At 43.0% G+C, this 12,732-nt stretch overlaps 1 protein-coding gene across 1 annotated transcript in view; it reads left to right on the top strand.

The window, feature by feature from the left end:
* lamb4 (laminin, beta 4) overlaps positions 1 to 12,732 on the top strand; it is a 435,052-nt gene that overhangs the window by 401,136 nt on the left and 21,184 nt on the right. Inside the window, exons 24-25 of the mRNA XM_037696252.1 lie at positions 1,549 to 1,693; positions 9,225 to 9,411. Coding sequence (XP_037552180.1) covers positions 1,549 to 1,693; positions 9,225 to 9,411 — 332 coding nt within the window. The remainder of the gene's footprint in view (positions 1 to 1,548; positions 1,694 to 9,224; positions 9,412 to 12,732) is intronic.

Raw genomic sequence — 12,732 nt, 5'->3', positions numbered from 1 at the left:
AAAAGAGAGTGTTCTTTTCACTTGAATCTTCAAGAAAGAAAGTCTCAGGATGGGTGAACTTGTATTTATGGAGTCAAATACATGAAATGACAGCTTCTGTCCCACAAGGTTCTAAAGGTCAAGAGTTTTGACCTTAGACTGGGTTTCGACGTAGGCTTAGTCCACTACACAGTTCTATTAACTTTTTAATGTGGGGGTTAAAAGACATGTCCTGATCAAAAACTAACAGGGATTTAGAGGAAAGAGATCTGATGTTCAATAATCCACATTTAATGATTTTATGATTTGCTCTGGTAAAGTAACTGTGTTTATTTTAATCAGATTTTTATGGTTTATATTTTTAGAGCTGATTTTTGGTTTATTTAATTTGAGCCGTGGGCGAGTTGACACTGTTTCAGTGTGGGTATGGGTGGGTAACAGAGGAGAAGCAGCAGAGAGGTATGAAGGACTACAACTCTACTTCCTGGACTGGACCCTGGGTTGTCAATAATTTGGGGGATAAACAAAATCAGACATATTTCTAGAAAGAAGAGCGGCTCCATCCAAAGTGGGATGGATGCCATCTCTCTGCATCAGACCAGGTTTTCCCCAGAAAGAACTCCAGTTATTTATGTAGCCCACGTCGTTGTCAGAACACCACCTGGACACCCAGCGGTTAAACAACAACATACGGCTAAACATGCCATCGCTGGTCAGGTTGGGGAGGAGCTGGTGCTATAAGGAAACAATGGTTCCTAACTAGAACTGAAACTGGTTTTGGGGAAAACCAACTTGGGGAAGTGGGTAGTACTGGTCCAGTCATGTACTGTATGTACATGTTAGTTTTTTTGTAAGTGATGTTTTTTAGATCCGTCAGAAACTGTAGAATCAACGTGATTGTTGGCAGGTGAGTTACTTTTAATCCATCCATCCATCTATTATCTTTACCCGTTTATTCCATTTTGGGTCACGGGGGTCGCTGGTGCCCATGTCCAGCAATCACTGTGCGAGGGGCGGGGTACACCCTGGACGGGTCGCAAGTCCATCACAGGGCCACATAGAGACAAACAACCATTCACTCTCTCACTCACACCTAGGGACAATTTAGAGTTACCAATCAGCCTAACATGCATGTTTTTGGTCTGTGGGAGGAAACCGGAGCACCTGGAGAAAACCCACGCATGCACAGAGAGAACATGCAAACTTCACCCAGAGAGGCCCCTGGACCGGGGTTTGAACCAAGGACCTGCTCGCTGAGAGGCAGCAGCTCTACCAGTTGCTCCACCGTGCTGCCCTACTTTTAATCCATCTGCCTCAATTCAGCTTTTTCAACAGAGAGAGCTATTGTCTCCTGTTCTGCACAGTTTCAAACATGTTTTGCTACCAGAAACTAAAGCTGTCAGTTGGTGACATTACCTTCACAGGTGCAGATTCTGCAGGAGCTCCTGCTGAATCAGTGATGTTGTTTGTCTGCACTGCTGAAGGAACTCTGCAGATTAGAACATTTCTTCTACAGTTCAATCTGCGGATGAGGTTTGAAAATGCATCTAACTCGTCCTCCTGTTTCAGATCAGTGATGTCAGACAGCTGGCTCAGGACACCAAGGATCAGGCCAGAGACATGCAGCAGCAGATCCGCAGCAACACTGGACCTCTGGAGGCAGAGACAAACAAAACCAGGGAGCTGCTCCAGCGAGTCCGACACTACCTGATGGGTCAGTGTTGACACCCACATGATCACAGGATGCAACATTAGTTTGTGTGACTTTTCACTGGACAGCAAACTTTAAGAACTTGTTCAACGAGCTGTTCGTCAAGTTAAATTTATTTATGAAACGCATTTAAAAACAGCAGCTGCTACCAAATTGCTGAACAATAAAATCAATGGCAGTAATTTAAAGAAAAATAATAAAAATTAATTAAAATCAAAAGAAAAACATAAAAACACAAACAATAAAATATTAAATCAAATCACACTATATTAAACGTCAGGTGTGTTTTAAGGAGATTTAAAAGCAATAAGTGAAGTGGTCTGTTTAATGTTGAGGGGCAGATTGTTCGAAGAAACTCCTCTGACCTTCAACCAAAAGCATCTGGTCAGATGATCTCAGCGCCCAAGAAGGAACATAATGTTCAAGTAGGTCAGAGAAGAGGGTGCAAGGTCATTTATGCACTTAAAGGTCAACAGGAGAATCTTGAAATCTATTCTGACATGCACAGGGAGCCAGTGAAGGGAGGACAAAACTGGTGAAATATGATCAAACCTAAGAGTTTCTGTTAAGAGCTGAGCTGCAGCATTTTGGACGAGCTGAAGACGTGAAATGCCCTTTTTGCACTGCTCTTAATAAGCCCCAATTCTGGGCAGCCCGCCACAGAAAGAACCCTTTTGCACCACCACTTTAGCTAGTATTTTTAGCTGATTTGAGGCTGATTCAGGACCTCTTTTCATCCATGCTTCTCTTGAGGGACCGAGCGAGCTCAGCTGAGCTGAGTCCGGACCAAACGTGAATGCAGGACTCTGATTGGTCAGGGGGAGGAGTCACTGGATCTCAGAAACTTTTCACTGAGCCGCCATAAGCCCTTTTCACAATGACGTCAGACAACTTCCTTTTTGACTCGATGCTGTGAATCATTACTTCCGGGTCTATTCTCCCTCGGGAGACCTGTCTGGAAACATCACGGAATTTCATTCATTCAACCTTTATTTACAGAGGTTATATTACAAGATATAGCACAAGGTAAGGTTAATAAAAACAGTATTTATGTGTTTGTTAGCTGTGGAAATGTTATCCATCATTCTAAAAAAGTTAAATCTGGTCCTCTGGACATTCAAAAAAAACCAAAACAAAGCAAAACAACAAAAAATGTAGAAACGTTTCGTCTCTCGTCCGAAAGACTTCTTCAGTCTGAGGTGCTGTTTTCAGCTCAGTCTCTTAAATAGCACCTTCTCAGAGTGGATCAACCAGTTTTGCTGCTGACAACCAAAACCAGCTGATCACATGCTCAAGAAGGACCATCAGCCTAACAATGGATCATTAGCACACTGATGGCTGTTTACTGTTCACAGAGGGCTGAGTGATACTAGCAATCACAGCATTGTAAGAGGGGGACAGTTGAACCCGGAGGCCTCCACCCCTGTTTAACGATGGACGGTTTCTTTTCACAAAGATGGCCTCCTTTACTCCTCTCGCAAACCATCGTTCCTCTCTATCCAGGATGTGAACATCTTCATCCCTGAAAGAGTGACCGCTGGCCTGGAGATGAGTGTAGACCGCAGAGTCCTGGCCTGATGATGTTGATCTTCTGTGCTGGGCCATCCTTTTGGCCAGTGGCTGTTTAGTTTCCCCGATGTAAGACTGATCACAGCCCTCCTGACACTGAACAACATACACAACATTGCTCTGTTTGTGCCGGGGGACTGGATCTTTGGGATGAACCAGTCTTTGCCGTAATGTATTTTGGGGTTTAAAAGCCACTGGGACGTTATGTTTAGAAAATAAACATCTCAGTTTCTCTGATACTTCCTCAACATATGGAATGACCACTGGTCTGGGTCTGGGTTCCTCCTTTTCACCTGTTGGCTGACTGGAGTCCTGTTTGGGTTTCTTCTCTGCTTTTAGGAAGGCCCAGTTAGGATACATTACGTGAATGTAAAATAAAAAATACATGTAAAATACATGTAAAATAAAATACATTACGGCAAAGACTGGTTCATCCCAAAGATGACCCTGAGCTCCGGCCCGTGTGCTCACAATTCGAGCCCTGGCAGGCGGGAGGACCGAGACGGAGGGTAGAAACTTAAAAAACAAAACATTTTATGTATAAAAAATAACGTGTTTTTTTTTTTTTAATCAGTGAAGAAAATAAATAAACCGTGCAGGATTTATCATGAAATCCTGTTTTCACTTTGACTTTATTCAATAATCTGTTAATTAAAGTTAACTAGGCTGAAAAATCATAAAAAGACAAAATTATTGGATCTGTAGATGAACATATATCTGTGATATATTCATAAATTAAACGGATTCTTTCATTTTTCTGGACTGAATAATATTGTGCATTGAATAAATAAATGTAACGTGAGACGTTAATTTTCTTTGACCCATCAAATGAATGCGGTCATTTATTAACAGAATCAAAGTTTAACATCAAACATCCATCCATCCATCCATTTTCTTTACCCGTTTATTCCATTTTGGGTCACGGGGGTCGCTGGTGCCCATGTCCAGCAATCACTGTGCGAGGGGCGGGGTACACCCTGGACGGGTCGCAAGTCCATCACAGGGCCTAACATCAAACATTTACATTAATTTGGCAAATTGATTTCAACAACAACATAATTAATTAGCAAGCTTTACAGTCAGGAAAACCATACGGCCATGATTTCCCTGCTTCACAACAGACATTTCTGAAAATATCTGGAATGATTTACTGGCAAGATAGAAGAGTTTAAAGATGGGGAATGAAGGAGTTCAAATTGAGAGAGAAGATGGATGAGGTGTTGTTATGTTTCGGTATAAGAACGGCACTCTCCATTCGAACCCAGTTTCATCTCGGTACGCTTCAGTAGGAAATCGACTCGTTACCTCTCTGAAGATGAATCAGCTGGTACGGAGTCCCATTTAACGCTACCATTTCCAGCGTCTCCGTAGGATGTCGGGGAAACGTCCGGAGTAGTGACGGTACTTGTTCGACACACGTTCACCTCCCGGGTGGGCTCACATGAGTTGTGAGTCCGTCAGAGTTCCACTCAGATGTGGAAGATTGCATAATTCCCACAAGACTCAGAAGAACTGCGGATCATGTCTGAACCTCCTGTTCTCTCCGGCACTTCTTCTGTTCGGTCCTGCTCTCCGAACTGAACTGCTCTCCCACCGCACTCGACTGTTGGAACTAGGAAGTGCCGACATTTAAAGAGTTCTATTTCCGGTTCATCTGGGAAGTCCTGATTGGCTGAAATAGCTAATCAGGGGTGCGTTTTTGTGACGTAAGAGGTCACTAGAAGTCAGAAAAACAGAAAAATTGTTTTGGAACGGACAGAAGATGTTTTTGAGACAGACGAGAGAAATGTTTAGGCGAGTTGGGGGAAAACAGGTGCCAGCTTCTCTATTTACGTCTGAGAGGATTTAAAAACATGACAGTTCGTTCCAACAACTTGTTTGCGCTTGCCTCCAACCTTGGACCAACTTACACTTGCTCATTTCAGACAGAAGATCAAGAAAAATGAATAATTACTCTGTAACAGACCTTAACTTGATTTCTACTTTGAATGAGGATTAAAAAATCATTAATACTGTTTCACAGTTGATTTAAAATGAGTAGTTCACTTCAACATTTAAAATGGTTTGAACTAACACACTTTGATTATCAAGACATTTGTAAGATAGTAATGATAATAGAAAAAGAGAGTGTTCTTTCAATTGATCAGTGCAGGACACTTAGAAAGTCTCTGGATGGACTTGATTTTGTGTTTCTGGACTCAAATCACTGAAATACAGTTCTTGTCCCAGGAAGGCCCTCAAGGTCAGGATTTGACCTGAGGCTTAGTTCACTACAGATCTCTCGGGAATATTTCCCTGAAACATGTTTAAAGTAGAAATACAGCCTTTAGTTCAACTTTATTCTAAACCACAGATGTACAAATCAAAATACAACAATTCAACTTTAAAGCAGAGCTAAAATAAAAAAAAAATATATGCAAGAAACAAAACCACACATCTAAATTGAACAATAAAAGTAGGCACAATGAGTGCAAATACATCAAATGATGAAGAAAAATATAAAATTTTAAATATAAATGTTTATGTAGAATCTGGTTCATCAGATTTAATTCAGTTTATTTATAAAGCGCCAAGTCACAACAGAAGTCATCTCAGGGTACTGAACAGAAATATTCATATTTAAAAATAATAATTTAACATTATTTATCTGAGGAGCAGACTGCTTTGAGTTTGAAGGTGAAGCGTTTCAGCAATAAAAGAAACTGTCCATTTGACCTGACTAAAAATTGTTGGATTGTATACCTGAATTATTGAGCATGGGCTTTTTTGGTCATCGCAGAACTCTCACTCGGTGAACTAAAGTTCATTAAAAGTTCATTAGCAGGATTTTGGATTCTGGACTCGCCTCTAGAATCTGTCCTGAAGTACGGTGGAAATCAGACTGATCTGAGCTGAGCAGAGTTGGGCTGAGTAACAGTGGAAAAGGGGCATTACTTTTTTTCTGATGCTGAAACTTAAAAAAATTGGAAACCATCCATGCCTTAATGTCATCAAGACATTTTAACAGAAAGTGAATGGAACAAGAACTATTCAAAAAAGTTCAATCTGGTCCTCTGGACATTCAAAAAAAACAAAATACAAAACAAAGGAAAAAAATGTAAATATGTTTTGTCTCTCATCCGAAAGACTTCCTCAGTCCGAGGTGCTGTGTTCAGCTCAGTCTCTTAAATAGCACCTTCTCAGAGTGGATCAACCAGTTTGCTGCTGACAACAAAAACCAGCTGCTCACATGGTCAAGAAGGACCATCAGTCCAACAATGGATCATTAGCACACTGATGGCTGTTTACTATTCACAGAGGGCTGAGTGATACTAGCAATCACAGCATTGTAAGAGGGGGACAGTTGAACCCGGAGGCCTCCACCCCTGTTTAACGATGGACGATTTATTTTCACAAAGATGGCCTCCTTTACTCCTCTCTCAAACCATCGTTCCTCTCTGTCCAGGATGTGAACATCTTCATCCCTGAAAGAGTGACCGCTGGCCTGGAGATGAGTGTAGACCGCAGAATCCTGGCCTGATGATGTTGATCTTCTGTGCTGGGCCATCCTTTTGGCCAGTGGCTGTTTAGTTTCCCCGATGTAAGACTGATCACAGCCCTCCTGACACTGAACAGCATACACAATATTACTCTGTGCTGGGGGACTGGATGAACCAGTCTTTGCCGTAATGTATTTTGGGGTTTAAAAGCCACTGAGGTGTTGTGTTTAGAAAATCTCAGTATCTCTGATACTCCCGCAACATACGGAATGGCCACTGGTCTGGGTCTGGGTTCCTCCTTTTCACCTGATAGCTGACTGGAGTCCTGTTTGGGTTTCTTCTCTGCTTTCAAGAAGGCCCAGTTAGGATATCCACATTGCTCTAGAGCCTGTCTTGTGTAGGATTTCTCCTTCTGCCTGGCTCCTGAGCTAGTGGGGACGCTGTCTGCTCTGTGATACAGAGTCCTGATGACTCCTAACTTGTGCTCCAAAGGGTGATGGGAGTCAAACTGCAAATACTGGTCTGTGTGGGTGGGTTTGCGGTACACCTCGGTTTGCAAATGTCCTCTATCAGAGACTGAGACCTCACAGTCCAAGAAAGCCAACCTGCCATTTTTTACATCTTCTCGTGTGAACTTGATGTATTTATCCACAGAGTTGATGTGGTCAGTAAAATGTTGGACTTCCTGAGATTTAATTTTAACCCAGGTGTCGTCAACATACCTGAACCAATGACTTGGTGGTGTCCCTGAAAAGGACGTCAAGGCTCTCTTTTCTACCTCCTCCATGTACAGGTTGGCAACAATAGGAGAAACTGGAGACCCCATAGCACACCCATGTTTCTGCCTATAATATTGCTCCCCATATGTGAAGTAGGTTGACTGCAGGCACAGTTTCAAGAGTTGACACAGTTGTTCTGTGGAAAGCGTGGTCCTGCTGCTCAGAGTGGTGTCTGATTTTAATCTTAAACTGACCACCTCTACTGCATCATCAACAGGATTGCACGTAAAGAGTGATGTGACATCAAAAGAGACCATTGTTTCATCAGTCTCCATGATGACATCCCTCACCTTATCCACAAAGTCCATGGTGTTGACCATGTGATCAGCTGGTTTTGGTTGTCAGCAGCAAACTGGTTGATCCACTCTGAGAAGGTGCTATTTAAGAGAATGAGCTGAATACAGCACCTTAGAATGAGGAAGTCTTTCGGATGAGAGACGAAACGTTTTTACTTTTTTTTTTTTTTTGCTTTGTTTTGTTTTTTGTTTTTTTTGAATGTCCAGAGGACCAGATTGAACTTTTTTGGATTTTTCTACCTGGATTATTGAGCATGTATCAGTTTAACAAGAACTATTGCATTTTAAGGGCAGATAAATCTGACAATCATCAGAATAACAGTGAAAAGAAAAACCATGTGTTCTCAGGATGGACCCCAAAGGGAGCAGATAGAGTGAAAACAGAAGGGGTCCATCTGTGTTTTACACAAAACATAGATGAGGAGATGAACATGGGATTTTCAGTAAATCATATATTTACACCTGTAACAAAAAGGTTTACATGAAGCTTTATTTGACTATGTTAGCCTGGTGCAGAGGAGGCTAACACGCAAGTTTAGTTAATCCAGCCTAGGGTAAGAGCCAGGTTAAGGTAATGCAGACCAGCCAACAGTCATGTTTGGGTAATCCCAGTAGATTAACAGCCAATTTTTATTAATCCAAAACAGGCTAAACCTGGCTAGCTCCCATACTTAATTAATCCAGACCAGGCTAACAAGTTCAGTTACACCAAACCAAGTTCATAGTTAGGTGTATTTATTTAACAATCTGGTTTAGTTAATCCAGACCAGGCAAAACATTAAATATCTTTAACTTCACTCAGCAGATCTGAGTGTGAACACGTAGCAGTAGATCAAAATGATCCCACTTTTTCATCACAAACAGCTCGTTCAGGGACGTTGCTAATATCGGCCCCCTATGTTTGTCACTTCGGCTGTTTTGTAGGTAAATGGACACGTGGTAGCTGATAAATGTTGACAAATATTTCTTACGGTTTTTAATAATAATAACAATAACCATCATTATGAGAAATATATTAAATAAATCAGTCTTTGTGTCCTTGTATTGAGTTCTTTTAAATGAACAAAAGTTCTGACTTTGTTCATTTCTGTTACAAAGATAACTGACCTACGTAGGTAGTCATCCAGAGCCTTAGTGTTTGCGAAACCAATAAAAGCAGAATGTCCTGATAAGATTTGATCAAAACTGGCTTTCTCTTCTTATACTGAATTAGTGATTTTTATTTATTTTTTTTGTAAAAATTGGTCCTCTGAAGAGAATAAATGACCAATCAGTGGAATAACAGGAAAGAAAACACATAATTTCCAGAAGTTTTGTTTCTCTGACTTTTTTTAAATGTTCCAAAGTGATACTTCTGGCTGCAGGAAACATATTTTATTATACATATTTCATCTTGCTTCCTTCCTGACAGATGAAATGGTTCCTACAGAAGACATTGAGAAAATGGCAAAAGCTGTTCTGAGCATCCAGTTACTGCGGTCGCCTGCTGAGGTCCGATCAACGATCAACAACACCACCAGAGTCCAGGATGATGTGAAGAATCTGGAGGAGGAAGCCAGGACTGTCCAGGAGCTGCTGCAGCGAGCTCAACAACTCAAGTTGGTGTCTAAAATCATAAACTGACTGAGCAACATTTCACTAAAAACAGAACAATTACCTGTAAACAATTTATCAGACAGAAGAAACACTTTCTAGTTTAAATATATTTTGTTTCTGATGAGTTCAATGCTCTGTGACAGTTTTCATTTGGTCTTTCCTTTGAAAAGATCAAGTGTGCATGAAATGCATATATGCTTTCACATAAAATCAATAAAATGTATTTCAGAACGACTGCTGTGGACCAAAGTGTTGCACACCAAACAATAAACAGTAAAAAAAAATAATACTGAGCACATTAGATGATAAGAAAAAGAAAACGTTGGTTACGTACTGTAACCCCAGATTCTATGAGTATAGGTGTAGCCCTTTAAGAGCTGTCGCTTAGTGGGTTTTATCCCGTCATGCAAAGCATCGCACTGAAAAGTTTAGTCCATGCCCACCTGTTGTGTGGGCCCCACCCAGTCCGTATAAATTACGTTAAGAGCGGGTAATCGGCTCCCAAATAGCTTTTTCTTCAGCCGTTTAGGAGCCAGTGAGGCCCGACGCTTAAAGGGCTACGCCTATACTCATAGAATCTGGGGTTACAGTACATAACCAACGTTCTATTTCGTATAGGCTTCGCCCTTTAAGAGCTGTCGCTTAGTGGGTTAAGGGCGAAGCAGATGTGGTCCTCCCCTCACTGGGTCCATTCGAACACCATACAAAGCGGCAGCTTGCCCAAAAATGTCTTGTCACTCAGCTCTCCATGTGCGATGCGTACCATACACAGACGCATGCTGTGTAGTTATGCATTCTGAGTGCATGAACGCCCCGGAAAGCTTTCAGCGGGGAAGGAAGACGCTGAAAAAGGGCCATGAACCAACAGATTCACGGCTGATCAATATGAACAGATTAAAAATAACAAGTGAACTCATTATTAATCAAATGAACTGATTGGTAACAATAGTCATGAAGTGATTAGTGACAACAGAACCAGAAAAACAGTCACAACCTGTGACTGATAACAACATCTCACACTATAAATGCATGCAGTCAGATGTAAGTTTAAGTGAGGTTCCATGAAACAACAATATTCATTCTGTTAAAACACTAAGGACAGAATGTGTCATGGAACGAGCCGCCACATCACGTAGATAAAACGAATAAATGAGCAGGGTGTTGACCACGCGGCCGCAGTGTAAATATCCTGCATTGTCATACCATTATGCAAAGCAGTCGAAGATGCGATACCTCTAGTCAAGTGTTCCCTGAGGTTGTCAGGAGGCTCTAACTCTGATGCTCTGTAGGCTTCAGAAATGGCCTCACACAGCCAGTGTGACAGGTGTTGGGTGGATAACGGGCGACCTGCAGATGCATCTCTATAATGCACAAACAAATGTTGAGTTTGACGCATTGCGGCTGTGTGCGCTATGTAACACGTCAACACCCGCACAGGACAGAGAAGATGGAAAGATGCTTCTTCTTCTGATTTGTGGGGGGGAGGGAAAAAATCCTCCAACGATATCACTCTTGATTTAAAAGAGCTCGTGATGTTTTTAGGCATAAAGGCTGGATTAGACCTCAGATCAGCTGAACTGCCATCAGCCTGAATTCTGAGACATGACGGAGCGACAGAGAAGGCAGATAAATCACTCACCCTCTTAGCAGATGTTAAAGCCAGCAGCAGGGCTGTTTTAAGAGACGAGAATTTAATCAGAACCTGATTCAGTGGCTCAAATGGAGCTTTGATTAGGGCCTGCAGGACCAGCGTTAAATCCCACAGTGGAGCAAGTGGGCGTGAAACAGGCCTGCGTCTCTGTACACCTTTAAAAAAACGCTTCATCAGCGGATGATTAAAAGCTGTTCTGTCCCCGAAACTTTGTGACAGTAAGCGATGGCTGCAGAGTACGTTTTAATCGTGCTGAACGCCAGATTTCTGTCCATCAGCTGCTGCAGAAAGGACAGCATGCCACCTAGTGGACATGAGGTGGCCTCTACACTTTTCTCTGTACACCAGCGCTGAAAAACTGTCCACTTTGATGTGTACAGCGCTGTGGTGGATGCAGCACATGAATCCTGGATTGTGCGCACTACATCTTGCGGGAGACCCATCCTCTCTAAGTGGATCCGCTCAGCGGCCAGACCCACAGGTGCTGGCCTATTTCTGGGTAACTCCTGATCGCTCCTCCCACCTGGAGGAGAGCGTCCTCCCTCCACGGCAGTTTCCACGAGCGCCCCGATAACATGTGTCGTAGAACCAGGAACCATGGCGCGTTCACGCGCTCGGGAGCCACCAGGAGAGCTGTCAATCCCTCCTCAACTTGGTTCAGAAATCATAATATCAGAGGAGATGGGGGAATGCGTAAAGAAGCGTTTTGGGCCATGGGCTGTGAGCAAACGCATCCACCCCCAGCGGTGGTTCGTCTCGCGGGCTCAGTGAAAACCATAGTTGACACTGAGTGTTTTCTCGTGTCGCAAACAGATCCACAGCCGCTTTGCCAAATTTCTGCCATGTCTGACCCATCAGATCGGGGTGGAGAGTCCAGTCCCTTGACGCAGACCGCCCCTGGACATCACATCTGCCCCTTTGTTCAGAACACCAGGGATGTACACTGCTCTGATGGAGAGCAGATTTTGGTGTGCCCAACACAGTAGTTTTCTCGCAATGTGTAACATTTGGGCTAAGCGCACACCCCCTTTCCGGTTTATGTATGCAGCAGTAACCTTGTTGTCTATGTGAATCAAAACATGTTGATTCTGCAGCACAGGAGCAAAGTGTTGAATCACATTCAGAACCATGCGACATTCCAGAACGTTTATATGAGCTGTTGTATGAGGTGGCCACAGCGCCCCTACAGCTCGAGATAGGCATGTCCGCCCCCCCAACCTGACAGCGACGCGTCTGTGAAGACTGACACATGTGACGTAGGTCTGCTGACGGGGACTCCCTCCGACAGAACCAGGGAGTTTTCCCAGTGTCGGAGGTCTGTTCTCACGGAGGGAGGAACAGTGATCATCCATCTCTTTTGCTTTACCGGATCCACACGCAGACGAGCAAACCATCTCTGGAGGCGTCGCATGTGGAGTAAGCCCAGCGGAACCACTGTGTGAGCTGACAACATCGTTCCTAACAGCTTCATGACGGAAATAGCTGTTACTACTCTGCCAGGTCTTACGTGGCGGAGCTGGACTCTTAGAGTGTCGATTCTCGTCTGTAATAAACAAGCCCTCGTGGTGGTCGAGTTTAGCTCCACTCCCAGATAAACAATCGTCTGGGCCGGGAGAATCGAGCTTTTTCCCCAATCTATGGCGAAGCCCAGATTTAGCAGGTGTGACGTCAG

This window comes from Nematolebias whitei, chromosome 22 (genome assembly GCF_014905685.2).
Source record: "Nematolebias whitei isolate Nwh7 chromosome 22, NemWhi1, whole genome shotgun sequence".
Lineage (NCBI taxonomy): Eukaryota > Metazoa > Chordata > Actinopteri > Cyprinodontiformes > Rivulidae > Nematolebias > Nematolebias whitei.
The sequence above is the reverse complement of the archived record's forward strand: the minus strand, read 5'-3'. Positions and strand labels throughout refer to the sequence as shown.